This window comes from Chanos chanos, chromosome 2, assembly GCF_902362185.1.
Source record: "Chanos chanos chromosome 2, fChaCha1.1, whole genome shotgun sequence".
NCBI lineage: Eukaryota > Metazoa > Chordata > Actinopteri > Gonorynchiformes > Chanidae > Chanos > Chanos chanos.
The window spans coordinates 20560415-20578742 of NC_044496.1; the positions used below are offsets into that span (position 1 = coordinate 20560415).

The 18328-nt window shown below is 42.2% G+C and overlaps 1 protein-coding gene across 1 annotated transcript; it reads left to right on the forward strand.

Moving 5' to 3' along the window:
• Positions 1-413: 413 nt before the first annotated feature.
• Positions 414-17534, forward strand: mmp15b (matrix metallopeptidase 15b). Its single transcript, XM_030764721.1, has 10 exons — positions 414-587; positions 7423-7571; positions 8320-8442; positions 8974-9281; positions 11694-11855; positions 12134-12351; positions 14349-14487; positions 16089-16239; positions 16477-16595; positions 17023-17534. Exons 1-10 carry the CDS (start codon positions 465-467, stop codon positions 17496-17498), a joined length of 1968 nt encoding a protein of 655 aa, XP_030620581.1. The 5' UTR covers positions 414-464; the 3' UTR covers positions 17499-17534.
• The last annotated feature ends 794 nt before the right edge of the window (positions 17535-18328 follow it).

The window sequence follows — 18328 nt, forward strand, 5'->3', positions numbered from 1 at the left end:
TGCCTTTCACTGGGAAATTAAGTTGAACTGAATTAAAGCGACGTGTTTTCCGATTAGTAATCTATAGCTGTGTAGTTAGAGAGATTGCGAAATTGTACAAATTCGACACACTCGCGAGCTGCGATAACTATTTAAAAACTTCAACACCAAAGGATTTCTCAGAGCTTGTCTTAATCTCGTAGGACTTGAAACTCCCTTCAAACAAAACCCAACCTAATGTCGGTCACATGCGAAAAGCAGTGACCGTTCTTAGAATGATCAAGGAATTCAACGTGAATTTAACAAGAATGTACAAGTGAATTTTGTACTTCGGACTGAGGGCTTTTTCGTCTTATTTTTGTGTGAAACGAACTCAAACGATTTTATAACACGCTTGAAAAGGGAACGCACAACCGATTCTCAAGGCAGTCACAAGCTGTCATTGCAAAGGTGCACGGTTTATATCCAATCGAGGCTCACAGAAGATGGCATCTTCGCGGTATGACGGGCTAATGTTACTCCTGAATCGGACATTAATTCCTTCCCTCCTCGTGGTACTACTAAGCGGTGTGAGGACTTATGGAGATGACGACACTTTCAATGCAGAGGTAAACATGACGCTTAATGTTTTCTTTTGATATGATATTGTTGCAAGTTGAAGGGTATGGTAGCCTGTTTACGCCTGAGATGATTAAAATGACATACGATGCAGAATTAATCCTCTATTTTGGTCACTTCTATTTTGTCAACACAAACTGGTCTAGTGCTGCGTCTATCAAAGACGCGTGTTACGCAAACTTTGCGAAATGCATAACTTATTTGCAATAAGTAGCATACCGTAAATATCTTTCATTTACTTCAGTTTGCTGATGTTTAATTTTTAGAGTAGTTTTTCCTCTAAAATAACATATCGAAATGCTTAATCGGTTCTATGGTCAAGTGTGATCACTAGAGTCCGCGGTGATCCAGTGACCTTACCAAGGACATAGTTTCTCCTTTAAAGAAATTCCATTTTTATCAAAAAGCCAAAGCGTGCATCATGAAATTATGTTTGTTGCAGCTTGCCATAGTGAGGTTTTTCCCTGTTCAACTCAAAAACATTCTTATATTCTGTCTCAGTAATACACCCAGCTCACAACACTGACAAGTGCAATCGCTCATAGCTGTTCAGCTCTCCATCGGAAGAAAAAAAAACACACAGTCGCACAAGCACACACACACACGCACATAGTTAAAACATGCACAACTACAACCAAGCCATTTTCAAGTCATCAACATATTTTGCACTCACACACATCTCCTAAGTTGTTTGTTTTGTCATGAGCCATATCCTATTTACCCAGTCCTTCAATTCAGTAATAACTTTGCCAGTGTTTGTCTTCTGACAACCCTTTTGTATTCATGACTGGTTTGAGTTCTTTATTTTATTTGATATTATTTTATTGTATTAACTGTTGTAAGTTTTCGAAGGAAGGAGCACAGTGTAATGAGAATGCTTCTCATAGTAATTTCTCACCGCACTGTAGCGCAGCTGTCCTGGTTCTATAACTGTGAATGAAATAAACTGGTGTGTTGGTGCAGGTCACGAGGCTGGAGCTTAATAACCCTAGATATCACTTTGTCCTTTAGTACACTGTTTGTGTTTACTCTACAAGGTGGTGTAGTGACCTCAATTATGTTTCCATTCTGCAAAAAGAGAAGTATTCTTCTCACCCGTTTTCACTGAATCTCCCAAGAGATTTCACATGGGTCTCTTCCGTCCTGTAACCTATTTGAAAACACTGAGATATTGAATAGGTGTTGATTGAGTTAATGTTGCAGAAATGTCACTGGAGACGTATTGTGCTTCTACTGTGTGACAAGTGGGTTTGTCTGTGGCATACCGCTTGTGTATTGGGAAACCAATGTGGTCCCCACCCTGTTATTGGTGGCCTGGCACAAATGAGCGGGATTGCCTCCATGTTTTTTCTCTGTGTCCTCGATGGTTATTATGCAATTAAAATAAAAAAAAAGATTAACTTCTTGTATTTTTTGTGCAAGTGTGTGTTGGGTGAAACTTGTAATGCCTACCACTGAATGAAAGGTTGGACAACCGCAACCAGCCTCTCCCTCAATAAGTCTTCACTTCAAAAAACATTAGACCAACCAAACCAAGTGAAACCTTGCACCGGTGACAAAGATCAGATCTGGAGTCCTCCAGGTATCCCTGCCACTTTCGATTTCTGCGTTAATGCTAAAAGGTAGCAGAATTGGATGCACCCTCTGTAATATACAGAGCTAACAGGCATAACAGAGATGATATAGGTAATGGCATATACAGGTAACAGAAGTTCACAGGGGTGAATTTTATTTGGGCATTGTTGCTACTGTAGAGACTACATTTGACAACTGCAGTTAAAATAAACACTTATTGGGGCGTAGAGGGTGTTTTTGAATTTCACTGTGAGTTCTTGTCTTGGTGGAAAGCCACCACAATGCAAGAAAATCAAAACTTTATTTTCCAACAAAAAACATATCACAAATCACACCATAAAATCATGGCCAAAATATCTAATGCTATGAACTTCTTTCTCAATATTGTCATTTATACATCCCAGCCTTTAGTGTGATAAATTGCTTAGGGGATTTGTTGTGTTTTATGAGAGGGTAAAAGAAGAAACTGTCTTTCAGTCTGTTTGCCTTGTGTAGTAAGGTGAAGATTTCCAGTACTGTGGAGTGGCAGAGGGTTTACCAAAACATGTTCCAGTACTGAAATGCATTCTGAAGTCAACTGTGTGTCCAGCTGGCAAGAGAATAGTAGAATTTCAGGGTTTTATGTTTAGATAACTGAGGTGTGGACAGAGGATCTAATGGTAGTGATTATGGACAATGGCATTGCATTAATGGATACCTAATGTTACTAGTGACCTACCTCTGGACTGCCTTAAGATGACAGACTGTAAGCTCAAACTGTAATTGTGGCGCTGATAAATAAAGCATGCTATTTTCGATTGAGAATCCGGTTCAGCAGAGGCCAGACAAAAGATGCATTTAGATTTGCCAAATAATTGAAAAAAACATAATAATCTGGTTTAAGGGAGAGGGGGACACCCCCTCAAATTCAAGATAATTGAAATCCCCTGCAGTGTTGGCTTTCTAGGACACATGTGGTTTAGTAGACACCAGTAGAGGAAGCAAAGATAGGAACTGACATTTGTTCCTGATTGACAGACATCTACATTGTCTTTGTTCAAGCAAACAGCAACTATCTTTTTGCATGAGTTTGTTAGGATGTAGGTTTTATGAATAAGTGGGTGTTATCTAAAGACCTGAGCATCTCTCCCTGCAAAAAGGAAGTGTGTCCATCTTTTTCCTCTCAAGTCCAGCTCACAGCCTGTTCTGATACAGGCGTAATGTGGGGAATAGGATCAGGAGTTGCTGTGAAAATGATGAGGTTTTAAGCATTCTCATGTCATGCTGCCTTCTCTTCCCTTCCTCATATATAAACTTTTGAACCATTTGGTGCATTTTGGTAATATGACCGGTCAAGTTCAGTGATAGGAAGAGTACAAGGCACAAGGAGAGAGGTGAATGGTTTTTGGACGTCTTTTCTGTGCTACGTGAATGTGACAGCTGTTTTCCGAGTGAACCACAAACAGAAATAGAGAGAAACATTGAGAGCTGCAGGGCTCCCAGGCAGCTGAAGAACAACAATGAAAGTTCTTGTCTCTAGACAACTGTATGATCAATAGAGAATGATAAAGGGATAAAGAGAGTGAGGGTGAGAGTGAAAAAGAGAATGGTAGGAGAGGGGGATGGGAAGGGATTATAATGTCTGTGGTACATGGGGCAATAACTGTATTGCTTCCTGTAGCTATGTCTCTATCCCTCCCTTTAACCTATGTGCTGTCAAAAGCTTTTCTCCCTCCTATTGTGTTTTCCTGCTTATCTGGGGAATCTCTGGCATGCCAAGATTTGGAGTTCCATCCTGTTCCGTAGTGTTCCCCTGTGACTGACTGTGGTTTTATTTACTGGGCACCATACATATAACTGTTGGAGATAATGAGTTTTGATAAGAAGGGGAAATACCATAGACTTTAAATGGTGTCTGTGTCTCACAACCTGAGTCTCAAGTAGCTCTTAGTAGTTCAGCATCAACTTAGTAGTTCAGCATCAACTTAGTAGTTCAGCATCAAATAATTACAGTTAAAGTTTGAACAGAGCAATGTATATGAAGTAAGACTAAAACCCTGAACACAGAATTTTGTTAAATATAATTCCCTTAATTAGAAATGTATGTACATGCAGTGGTTTTCTATTGTGCTTTGTAATGTTTGCAGATTTCTTTGCTGATGATGTAATGTCATCACTGATGCCATCCCCAACCATGAGTCAGAGGTCACTGTACCATCAGCTAATTGGAGGGCTTAGTTATTGGACCTCTTGTTATTTGACCTCATTGCCTTAAGCTACTTTGCAGTGATTAGGGGACATTCCCAGCATATGTTGGTCAGTAGAGAATGTTAGTTCTCCACATTTTAGAGTGCTTTTGAGCATGTTTAGCTCAGTGGGACTAATTCATAGATGTGAAATGTCCATCGGATCTGGAGATCACATCTGGCATAGTAATGTGCAGGGTATGGTATAGTATGTCAAGTATCTGTTACTGTACTCAAAGTCTAGGTAACTGCTCTAACCCCCCAGCACCTCTCTGCATGTCTTTCATTATCTCTCACTTGATCTCTATTGCTCTCACTCCCTCCTGTCAAAACTAATGACCAAAAAGATGGCATGCACCCAAACTCTAGGAATAAAAGTGCTCTCTAGATGTTAGTGTCTTGGCTGACATTGCATTGGCCAGGCACACACACACACACGTACACACAGACACACGCGCACACACACACACACACACACACACACACACACACACACACACACACACACACACACTCACAATCATTTTACAGCTCCTTGCGATTCATTGGCTCATGGAAGCTTTGGTATTGGCAGGCACTCTCAAGGTCTTTCTGAAGGAGCAGCCGACAGGGTGGCTTATGGGAGTAAAAGATGTGTTTCTTCTTGCCATCATCCATACCAAGGTCTTGCTTTGTATGCATGGCAGAGGATGCTGTAATGTTTGGATACATATTGAAACACTTTTTTTAAAAGGGGACCTTGATATACCTTCTGCAAGGAGCTGGAATTGTGCCTTTGCTCCAACGCCCTTCAATAAATACCGGCCAGAACGATTCCAGGTGGCCTTTACCAAGAGAAAGGGGTAGAGAGGGCAGTATAGAGAAACCTGGTATGTTACTCTTTTTATGAGCCAGACAAAGTTCTGGTTTTGGATTTAATATCTTTCTCCTCTTTTAGAGGAACACACCCTTCCAACTCCTGCCCCGCTGAACCTCCAGGGCTCTGAGTATCTGAAGAGAACACAGTCTTATCTGTGGACCAAGGTGTGTCTCACACAGAACAGCTATTCACTACTTCCCCCACTCCCACACTCTCATCAGAAATAGTGACTGTGTGCAGAGAGAGAGAGAGAGGGAGAGAGAGAAAGAGTGTGAGAAAGAATAAGAAGAAGGAGTGCTAAGTAGTAATTGTCCAAAGAAAAAAAAGAGAGAAAACGTTGACTGAAATGAACCTGTGAAACAGCTGAGACATGGATGAGAAGGCAAGTAAGAGGGACAGAGAGAGAAAGAATTGAATAAAACATTAAAAGAGGGGTTTCAGAACAGGAAAAAAGAAAAAGAGGGAGAGAGACTCAGACTGTCTCTTGTTAGCTGCAGCAGCATGGGATCTGGGGGCTCCATGCTCTAGATGCTGAAGGAGGGGGTTTCCATGTTCCGTGTGCACAGAAACAGGGCCAGCTATTCAGCTGCCTCCACAGCACAGAGAAGGGGGGCACAAAGACCTGTCTCTTCTGTTGCCAGGGAGGGGGCACCAGGCCAGACAACAGTCTTGAAGCTTGGGTCCCAGTCCAGGAAGAGAGAGAGCATTATAGTAAGAGTGACCCCCTACCCTCCTGAGTCCAGAGGGACATCTCTATTAACCTTCCTATAATTAAAGCCAGCTCAGTCACAGTGGAGGACTTCTCCATAAATCCAGGTCCAGAATTGAAAATAACCAGTTACTTTGCCACTTTTGCTGGTTGTTTGTTTTAGTGTCTCGTCCTTCACAAGAAGACAAGATTGCTTGTCAATGTATTATTCATTCTGACCACCCAGTCGTGTAACAAATTCTTTAGAGCTGTTTACGCTTTAAAGTGAAAGGTCATGGGTAAAAGTTTATAGGTTGTAATGAAAGTTTTTGTAGATTTATCACAGTCTTAGCATTCCATGAAATCTGTCGTGAGGGAATTAAGAAATACCTGTCTAAGAACTGAAAAAATATGGAATAGGGGAGCAGAGGCTTTTATAGTAAATCAAAGCTCTACTGACTGTTTGTTTGGACTACATATGGAAGTGTTGAGGAGAGATTTATGTCTAGGAGAGCCATTAAAAAACTCAAAAAACTAAATCTGATTTCTCGCTGATTTAAACAGCCTCTTAAAAAACTGAAAATGCATGCCATATCTTTTTCATGTGTGTATAATTTTTTTTTTCCCTTGTGAAACTATTGCTGTAGTGTTTTTACGTTAGAATTTGTTCATGTCATGAATTATCCTCTGTGGACTTGGAATGCTGTCAACGAGCTGGTTGACCAGTTGGGAGTTATGAAAGCCAGAGATGAATAAAGTGTACCAGCTGTGTCATTCCCAGTTACTATCAACCATCCCGTCAGAGGTCTGTGCTGCTGTTTCTGTAATATGGTGAGACAGTGAGTGGAGGTGGAGCTGGTTAGCCAGTTTACTGTAGCCGCAGGGCAGAGTTCATTTCGAGGAGCTCAGTTACATCATTTGCACTAATTGTCTCATTAAGTGCTAAGCAGGGTGGTCAAAGCTGCCTACTCTTCAGTCAAAAGTCCAGCTTTCAGACCATCTGTCTTCTGCAACAAACAGAAGACCTGGTGACCTGTACACATTCACATTTCAACCTCAGTAGCAAACTGGAATGGACTGATGGGACTTCTATGTTAATGCCTTGGTCCACCCCGAAGGATCGAGACCCACTGGTCTGTGATCAGTCAACAGAGTGGCTTGATCGGCCGTGTTCTTGTCTTGCCCTGCCCCATGTCTTTCCCTCACTAAGGGCCAATAAATTGCCCTACTCAGCTGGTGCTGTCTCCTCTTGATCTGTTATCACATCCGTTGAAACTCTCTCGCACAGTCTGTGGCTGTATTATGTGTCCTTCCATAACAGGTGTGACACTCCTTAAGCCTTTGATCATATCATGTTCCCATATTACTCTTTCTCCCACTGCCACACTCCAGACTGTGGAAGGCTGTGGCATTTTCAGCCCGTAATCTTGATGCTGAATCTCTCTCTCTCTCTCTCTCTCTCTCTCTCTCTCTCTCAGTCATGGCTCAGGATGTATGGCTACCTCCCCCAGGCCAGTAGACAGATGTCAACCATGCGTTCAGCTGAAATCCTGTCCAGCGCCATCAGGGACATGCAGCGTTTCTATGGGCTTGAAGTCACAGGAGAGATGGACTCAACAACAATAAAGTAGGACACACATGCTTCTTCATTTGCCTGTCACTTTTTCACTTCTTATACCATTATATTGTACCATGGTTGTATTACTTGGAGAAGCAATGTTTCAGTTTGCTAAAACTCCTTTTAATGATCTCTGCTGACACATTTGTAGCACAACTATTAGGTGCATGGTGTAACAGTATCAGTTTCCTTGTCAGACCAGAGAACTGAGTGCTCGACAATGTTTAATGGTGTGGACACTTTATTACAGCTGGTTCTGATCCTGTCCTTTACCCTAACTAGTAAAAATATTGTAATCACACTTAACCATATCCTGTAAAACCGTACCCCATAAAAACCAATGAAAGAGACAAATAGGTTTACAGTCACTTTTATGTGAGTCAGAAAGCTGTAGTTTATTTTAGACTTCAAAACTCAGCAGGAGGTACACTGGTGACAAGGCCAGAGAGGTTGCTGCTGTTCCATCTGTCACGCCATGTTTTTCTAACATGTAAACTAGAGTTGAAGGATCTCAGTGCTTTTGTCTGAAATATGAATCTTAGCACTGAACATGAAGTTACCTCTCCAGGGCACTGAGACACGTGTAGTTTAACATTTAAAAAATTTAGCATCTGCTTTCTGCCAGTGGTCCTTAATTCCATTCTTTTGTTGATGTAGTTGTATGTAGTTGTATGCTGAGAGGTGTAAAACTTTATTAATATAGATTAATATATGTATTCTCTTTGGTTTAGTCTAATTACTCCTTTCTTCTACTCAGGGCCATGAAAAGGCCTCGCTGCGGTGTCCCAGACAAATTTGGCGGTCAAATCAAGAACAACGTTCGGAGGAAACGCTATGCACTTACAGGTCACAAGTGGAGTAAGAACCACTTGACTTTCAGGTAGATAAAAGAGAACTCTAATCACCTCATACATGATTCATAGTGCCTGTATCACTTCTTGTATAGACTGATTATGTATATTGTGAAACCTGGGGGGATGGTGAGTGTAACAGAATGAAGTCTCACCAAACACTCATTAACTTTAAATAAAAACACTGGTTCAAGAGCTCTTTCTTTGTAGAATTAGTCCAGAGATGCCTGGGCTAGTGAGGCACCCAGCAATCAGCCACCGTAGCTTGTTAGACAATGGAGAAATGAGCAGCTGTGTCCTACTAGCCTATTACAATATATATCTTTGTTTTGGTGCAATCAAGACCAAAGATGTAAATAATAAAGATATAGTCTGTTAATTATCTGTGTGATGCTTTGATACAAAAAGATGGCACTTTGGTCTTCGTACTGTTTTTTTGTATCCTGATTAAAATGATTTTTGTGACTGATTAAGATAAATCTGTTGCGAGCGATTTGCATTCGGTCCTCAGTCTTGGAACATTTGTGACCTGAGTCAGTCTTCCTTTTTTCCTCTCCCAGCATTCAGAACTACACTCCTAAGATTGGGGAGTATAACTCAAATGAAGCAATCCGTAAGGCCTTCAAGGTGTGGGAGAAAGTGACACCTCTTACCTTTGAGGAAATCCCTTTCCTGGAGGTGAAGTATGGTCGCCGGAAGGAGCCAGACATCATGATCTTCTTTGCTTCAGGTTTCCATGGTGACAGCTCTCCCTTTGATGGTGAGGGAGGCTTCCTGGCTCACGCCTACTTCCCTGGACCAGGGATGGGTGGAGATACTCATTTTGACTCTGATGAGCCCTGGACTATTGGAAACTACAATGTGCAGGGTGAGTAATCTGGTTTGTAGTCTTACCTGAGTTCGGTTTGCTGTGATGGTGTCTCACCAGTCTTTAACTCTGTAGATTGCTGAAAATCATAAAAAATTCAACTTCCGATAAACTCTGTGGTTAAGGTTGGTGCGTACTTATTTTTAGTTTCGACGTCAACTGTATTTCTCTCACCACTTGCTTTAATGTGTACAGAGAACCAAAATTTTCCAGTGTGGGTTTGAGGCAAACATTGTCCCCTTTGCTTTATTAGAAGAGAGACAGCTGATTAAATTTGTTTAGTGGTAGCAGGGTTTTGTAGGGAAATGTGGCAGGGACTAGCACAGGAGGATAGCTGTAACCTGGTTCCACATTATCTGTATGACTTCATGTGGTGGTACATCTCTCCATTGCTTTCCAGAAGTGAACAGCACACATTGTTTACTGGCCCTGCTGATAGATTAGACAGTTATTTGCTGGGGGCATGTAATATTTTGAATGTACAAGAGGGCATTCATACCTGTGACTTAAACCTACACTGACAATCACATAAGCATTTTTAGTACTCACAAATCAAGTTGTAAAAAAGAAAACAAATCCACTTCTGAAGGTCTTCCATTGGCAAACTATATGTCTCTAGGAAGCATAAAAAGAGAAATTGCAGTTGGTAGAATAAAGAGTTAGTCTTAAGTTTTGTAGAATTTAAGTTATAAGGGATGGGCAGTGTCTCAGCTCTGATTTGAGTGTGTTTCAAAAGTTCCAAAAGTTGTTTTAAAGCTTTCAGTCTGCATATTTGCTGAAGCTGCGTCACAGGGATGTGTTTTCTTTCTTTCTTTTGAAGAGAAAATGCATTTAGCGCTAGCTCTTGGGTACAGGGTCAGGGAGGAGGAGAAGTCTGACCTTTATTCTTTCATTGTTTGAAAGGATTGTGCTGATACCACGTTTCAGTTCATCACTCTGAAAGTTGATAGGTCAGATGGAAAAATGACTGAGCCGACCTGTTGGTTAATGCAAGAAATGCCGTCACTGCATAGACGAATAAAAATGTCACATCAGGAACGCTCAGACTGACATGCAATGATGTGTCCTTCAAAGGGATAGTAATGTATCCCAAAACATCTTAAAAAAACTTAAAAAGGCACATGTTGGATATTATAATGAATTCAGAGATCAGCTTTAGCTCTCTAAGTTATAGGACTTCTTTTGTGTGGGGTAGTTGAAATAACGGTCAGTGTGTCACAGCTGTGTGTTGAGGTGCTCTGTCTTACCATGACGAAATATTACTGTCATTTTGCCCCTTAAACAATAACCAGCTTTGACTGGTGACGTGCCCATTTGATATGCCCATTTGAACCTCTGTCTGTGAAAGGCATCATTGATTTAGCTGTCGGAAGCCATTAGAACACGCATTTAGTTCTCCTCATATCTGCAAAGCCCCATTAACTCTAATGATGTGTCCAGTCTGAAAAGCCCTGAACAAGCAACATTACTGTCTAGTGACTTCATTAGGCCATTGTTCACTTGACTCTTACAGGATTTCTTCAGTGTTAGCAGGAAACAGTCCATCATCTTCTTGATGATATCAGGCCTACAGAATCACAAGCAGCCTTTTGCACATTCTTATATATTCAAATCAACATGGCATAGGGAGAGTGAGTAGAGGAAATGGTTAGTTTCTTTGTCAGGGAATACTTTGTCATTTCAGATTTTACTGAATGTACTTAATCTCACTGCTGCATAGAAAGCTATAAGTGTTTTGTGTTGACTCCTCAGCTCCCCCCCCCCGCTTACACACTCAGTTATATGCCTGTTCGAGGTGACAGAATGCTATAGTCCTTCCCATTGCCAAACTGTCCCCACCTCACTCCCATTCCAGCGGCAGCAGTGTTGAGAAGGTGACAAAGATCAGACTGCTTGCACTCATCTCTGAGGGGGAACTAGCAAGAGCCCTAGACCACATATCACTGAGAGTCTACTCTGCACCCCCCCTAACAGCCTGTAATTCTGTCCTGTTTATCCGGCACACAACACTTGGCTGCCTTGTCTCTTTCACATTTAGAAGAGCAAAGGCCAGTGGGAGTGTTGTGTTGCTATCAGTGTTGCTTGTCGTTTTGATTTCTGTAACGTACCAAGAACACAGTAGTAAATGACCGAAATGGTCAAAATTTCTCCACCGATACCTGCTGGGAAGGTACAGGGCTGTGTTCTCACTGCTGAGTAAGTGAAGATGAACAAGGCAGTATTATGAGTGGAATCTGTTGGGAGCGATTTCAGTGCAGTTACCCTGTGAATGACCTCAGTAAATCAGTCCTTTTCCCCCCGTTTCTGACCATTAGGTTCCGCTTAAGCCTTAACAATAGTGACAGACTTTGAGTTTCATTTTCTCTGTTATTTAATCTCTCTCTCTCTCTCTCTCTCTCTCGCTCTCTCCAGGCAATGATCTGTTTCTGGTTGCTGTGCATGAGCTGGGCCATGCTCTGGGGCTGGAGCACTCAAATAACCCATTGGCCATCATGGCTCCTTTCTACCAGTGGATGGACACAGACAACTTCCAGCTGCCTGATGATGATCTGAGAGGGATCCAGCAGATTTATGGTAATCCAGCCGGGTGATCCAGCTAGTAGGCTATAGGCAAACTCTCCTTAACAAGTCAAAAACCTGAGAGCTTAACTCAGGGACAACCACTTTTCCGTGTGTGTGTGTGTGTGTGTGTTTGTGGGGATGTGTGTCTGTGTGTGTATACATGCTGTGCATGAGACACATATTTGAATGAATATCCATTTGTGAGGCATTCAGCTGGCTAGGGCTATAATCACGTCATTACTTAACTGCTAAATCAAGGATGTCATCCTTTTCTCATTGTTCTCCTTTAGGTCCTCCGGACAGCTCTCCCACTCAGGCTTTGCCAACTGTGACCCCTCGTCGTCCTGACCCCAGACCACCCAATCCCCCGAAGAGCCCCCCTGGTTCCCCCCCTCGTCGGCCGGATAGACCTCGCACCACGGACCGTCCAGACCACTATGGCCCAAATATCTGTGACGGCAACTTTGACACAGTCACAATGCTCAGAGGAGAGATGTTTGTTTTCAAGGTGAGGCAACATAGTCTTTTGATATCCTCCTTACTCTTAAAATTAAGCCTCCATGGCCTGTGTTACTGCAGATCTAGAGCAAAAGCAGACAGATGTATTCAATGTCAGGCTTCTCAACCCGTGGTGCCCGCCTGCCTGGGGGGGCACAAGCACCTGTCAAGGGGGGCGCAGGATTAGATTTTTAGGTGCAAACCGGCAAGTACAATGAAAAAGGAGGGGGAGGGGGGCAGGAGTTTGAATCTAGACAAAAAAGTCAAAAAAGGTTGAAAACCTCTGTTCTACGTCATGAGCTATTTCAACAAGCAGGTAATTCAGTGAAGGTTTAGGTCCTCTCCTCTGTGTATGCCTAGGGGTGATGGTCTAATAGGCACTACACTAAGCCAGCTGCAGCACCTGAGAGGCAGGTGGACTAACTCCTAGTCGCCATTAGCCCTTACGAGGCCTGCAGGCTTTAAAACACCAGCACTGAGCTGCTTTATGAGATACAGCTTCATAAAGAGGATATGGGCCTCTTCCTCCAGGTCTGGAGTGCATCAGAGACATACAGACACCAAGGATAGTGGTTTCCTTGTGCCCCAGTGCTTTATTGGGCCTGCTCTGCTGTGGATGGAGTGAGGGTTTTTTTTTTTGTAGAGTCAGAGGGAATTGCCTTAAATGTCCTCTAGTCACGTCATTTTATCATATGATTTCTTCCCTACATGAAAGAAGCTGCTTCTTTGTCACGCTTTCTCTATCTCTCTCTCTTCCCTTTTTATTGTAATGGCACAAACTGGATCATATGACTGGCCTCTTTCTTTTTTTTCTCCCGTGAAAAGAGCTTCCTTGTCTTTTTTTTTTTTTGCCTCCTCCCTTGCTGTAGGAAAAATTAGAGGCAGTGCACTCCTCCTCATTTGTATTTCAAGTTGTGCGAGGGAAATGGAAAGTCCTCCCACAAAGCTTCAGCTTGTTTCCCTTCATTTACCTCCCTCAGTTGTTTGCTGCTGTTTCTGAATTTCTTATCAGGATTCAGACCTAATTGGACATGCAATATCAGTGCATAATTTGATGGCAGATATATATATATATATATATATATATATAATGTTTTTACAGTCTAACTATAGTCTAATTATCCATTTGTGCGCTGGTCTCAGATGTTCTGTGAAGAAAAGACCACCCACTAGCTGGCTGCATTTACCCCAGTGGAAAGGGCTTTCATAGGTGCCCAAAAATATGCCTGCATAGAGGGTTAACAGAATGCTAGCGGTCCATTTTGCATGGCTTAATGGCGATTTGCATTCTTTGCGATTTAAAGTGAAGTATAACATATTAGTGAATCAAAGGTTGTGTGTATATGCAGAATGGGTGTTGTCGTCAGGGCTGGAGAGGGGCACTGTAGGAGTGGATGGTTTAAATTTAGAGGCCTTTGGCGGCTGGCCGAGTACTGATTTTAATTTGGGACAGCTCCGGTGTAATCTCAAGGTCCTGGCCGGGAGCCAGTGTGATGGAATAACGTGATGGGCATGCTTATAGGCCTGCTTATTCATGTGACTTCAAAGAGTCACCAATGGTGTTAAGTTTCCCCAAGTCTGACACTACTTGTGGCTCAAGTCATGTAACCCTCTGTCGTATCTGTAGGAACCTGATTCTTTTGTGCCTGTTTGTGTGCAGCTAAAGGATGTTCCCCATGGTGAAACTTGCTGATTCCCAAGCAGAGAACTTAACAAAAGAAGTTTTGATTTATTGTTCCTTTGACCCTTATCATTGTGAAGTGTAGGGATGTTGATATTTAAGCTCAGGTTTGAAGCTTGTGTAGTTCTTGGATGGTTAGCAGCATGAGTTTACAAAAATTGTTTATAGAAGGATCTGGTGCTATCCTTTGGACTGGAGGAGAACCAGAAGACTGTTGTAAACTGTCCTACACTGAAATTGTCTGAGAGGTGCACACAGGATGACCCTCCCCAGACCTGCACAAAGACAATGACAGATAAAGTTGACTGATCTCTTTTCATGCACAGGGTCGCTGGTTCTGGAGGGTGAGGAGAAACCGGGTCTTGGATAATTACCCCATGCCTATCAGCCACTTTTGGAGGGGGCTGCCCGGGGACATTGATGCAGCGTACGAGAGACACGACGGCCGATTTGTATTTTTTAAAGGTATTGAAATCCCTCCACTCCACTCCAAATGAGTCTTTTATTATCTTTTTGTCCTTGAAATCTTCCTGATTTTGGAATGCATGCCATTTAAAAAAAAATTAGAAATCTCAAAGAACCTGTGACCCAGTGAGTTTCTCAGGAGTGTTTATCTATAGAATTCAATTAATTACATGCTCTTAACGTTAGAGCCGGCCAGTGATTCTGATCCTGTTTTGTGAAGGGAGTGTTATTGGTCTCCCCTATCTCTGTTTGGGGTAATAGGATTGAACTGGTAAGCAAAGAAGAGGACAAGTGTTCTTGTGAGCTTGTGTTTTTCAGCCTCAGGGGGTATTCTACTAAACACAGTTTCTCAGTTAGTTGGATAACACCTCTCAAATATCAGCACTGACCAATAGGAACATTATTGGACATTTTTGACTCTTGGCTCAAGTTATTTGCCTCAGAAACCTTGCTTCATCAAGTATCCCTCAGATGAGCAGTTTCAAGGTTTTATGGAACAGAGATTATTTCCTAAAAGCTGTAATTAAAGTTCTGATAAGAATATTCTTACTTTTCTGTTGCGTGCTACCTCTCAGGCTCCCTTGCTGTTGCTAAGGAAACAGAACGACTTATAACTGTAAAGGTTTTCATGTGCATCATCTTTATTACTTTATTAAACCAAGATAAAAAAAATTTAATCAGTGACGATCTTTATTAGCATCTTTAAAATGAAACTCTTTGGTGAAGAAAGCCAGAGCAGTCTTGTCTCTCTCTCTGATGTCTTTTTTTCCACCTCCTCAGTTCTCTTTGTTTTGACAAGAGAAAGAGGGGAAAGGCAGTGTGGCGTTTTTTGTCTGTTCCATTCTGTTTTGTTTTGTTTTTTACAGTTTTGCAAAGACATTTAAGTCATAGCACTTGAAGTCAGGCAGCTGAGTTGAAAAAAGTGTCTCTGGGGCCAGTGATGTCACTATCAAGACATTCTCAAATTTGGATAGTGGCCACTCAAACCAGGGCACCCAAGCATCTGCTATTTGTGAGTTAGGCAATTGCATCAGCCAGTGACTCTCCAGATGCTGACAGCAAAACTTTCACTTTGTAAATGAATGTGGGCCAGATGAATCAAACTGGGATAGTGAGGGCGGTGCTTCATACCGTACAATCAAAGTCAACGTCCAGATAGAATATACGCCACTGCATTGTCACTGTGGGCACCACTAAACACTACTAAATTTATGTTACTTTATTCATGTTACTGCTAACACAATGCATCTTGTGCACAGTTAGTCATCTGGAACTGTGTTACTTTTTACTTGTATTGGTCTATGCTATGGGTATGTTTGTCTGCTAGCAAGCAGATAAACAAGTCTGTAATGCAATATTAGAGTTTCCATGACACCATTGTGCTTATAGTGATGGAAATCCCCGTACATGCAGGCCAACATATTATGGCACCATAAAAAAAAAAAACCTGTTAACGGTGGAATTCCTCTCTTCTTCTCTTCACCATCGTTTCCTTTTATTTCTCTCTATGGAATGACCACCGCTGTTCTTCACCCGCTCTCTGGGTCTCTGCTGTCTTTCATTCTTCCCTCTTTATGTCTGTTTCTGTCCTCCATCTGCAGGGGATAAGTACTGGCTATTCAGAGAGGCTAACTTGGAGCCCGGGTACCCTCAGGAACTGATGGACTACGGTCGAGATATCCCATATGACAAGATTGAGACAGCCATTTGGTGGGAGCCCTCTGGCTTCACTTACTTCTTCAAAGGAGACTGGTGAGATTTATCTGTGTCTCTGTGTGATCACAGCTAGCTTTTGAAATCCATAGGGTTGTCAGTCCGGTTTTACGTTTGAAATTGCTTTGTGAAGTTCTTTTCTACATCAGTCAACTGATTCTGATTCACTTTCAGGTGGATCTCTGACACACTTGTTCATGCATGTAATTATGTCTTTTTCTTATCGAGAACTAAGTTTTCCGTCTGTTCTGTCACTCCTCATCCTCTCATGCGCAGGTACTGGCGTTTTAATGAACAGTCTCGCTCTGTTGATCCGGACTACCCTAAACCAATCAGTGTATGGGGTACATCAGTTCCGTCCTCTCCCAAGGGGGCCTTCCTCAGTGATGATGGAGGTGAGTGAGTGGAGATTGACTGCCAGGAAAAGGCTAATAAATGCCGTTCACAAAGGAGAAAGGGAGAGGCCAGTCAATCAGAGAGAGAGAGAGAGAGACAGAATAATGGAAGAGATGAGATCATATTTGAGCGAATTTGGGAGGGAAGTAATGTAATAAAAAGGGATAGGTTTTTTTCCCTTTTTAGTGTGGTCCGGTTCCACCACCATGACACACACAGATTATTCATTTCATTTTACTGGTTTCACCCTAAATTAGTGTCCCGTTAGTAAGGTGTTGTTATAAATGTAGTAGATGTATGGCAGATGTATTGCCGTGATTCCATTTGGCAAGTCTAAATTCGTTTTGTAGGTTTGATACATTCTGTTTATTACTTTGTGTCAAATACACTCACCATCTACAACCCCCCTCTTATGTTCCCCTTCAGCTTACACATACTTCTACAAGGGTACCAAGTACTGGAAATTTGACAACCACCGTATGAAGAGCGAGCCAGGTTACCCTAAGTCCATCTTGAGGGACTTCATGGGTTGCAGTGTGGACTTGGACCCTGACAGAGACACCGATGTTGACCCAGGACGCAAGTGGCCTGATACAGACAGGCCTCCATTCAATCCAGACGCAGGACGGGATGGAGACAAGGACAAAGAGAAGGACAAAGACAGAGATGGCACTAATGACGTAGATGATAAGGAAACAACAGAGGAAGAGACGAACGAGGTGGACGTGGTTCTGAAGATCGATGAGACAGAACGCACTATGAATATCATCATGGTGACTGTGCCCCTGGTCCTGGTGCTGTGCATCCTGGGACTGATCTACGCCATCATCAACACACTGCAGAGGAAAGGAGCACCAAAGTACCTTGTACACTGCAAACGCTCCCTGCAGGACTGGGTTTGACGTCTTGAATTGACCCCTAGGCTCTTTTCCCCTCTATCCCTGCCTCATCCTAACCCTTTCATTTTTTATTTACTCTGCAAAAGACACCCCCTTACACACACACACACACACACACACACACACAAACACACACACTTTTGCATACACACACACACATACTCATTATACCCTCCTCCCTCTTTTCTCCTCCCATGGTGCTCTCCTAATAAGTTGACTGTAGTCTATTTATATGAGAAAGTTTGCACATTGTTTCTTGTTTTTCGTTTTGGTCTTGTATTTTTGGTTCATATTGTGTGTGCGTTTTTATTTCTAGACCAGGAAGTTGTGGGTTGTAGGTTGTGGGTTTCATTTTTTCAGTCTGCTCTACAACAAGACAGATAACCTGCCCGGTTTAAGGATCAGAGCCTGAAAAAAAAATGAGCGGCAAAGAGACAAAACAGAAATACTGAAAATATTGCAGCAAAATTGAAAATGTATAGAAGGAAATCATTCTTCATCTTTCAGTTAGGACTCTTATTAGTGTATCATCTATTCACTCTCATATAGGATTGTCAGAGAGCTGACTAGGAACGAGTTTTCTCGGTAAACAAAGCTGGAATGGTCGTTGTGATTTCATCACCCCCACACATTTGTCTCCAAGTACTATAATGAAAAAAATACAACAATGCATTTAATGTCCTGATACCACTACCATCTGTATTGTTCCAAAAATTGTGCCTTGGTCTTGCCAGCCAAACTTATTCTTCTGTTTTTCTCATGCACATGGAGCCCTTTGACCTCTTCCATATAAACTAGTGTGTTTTGCCCTCTCTCAGAGGTCCTGTGATACT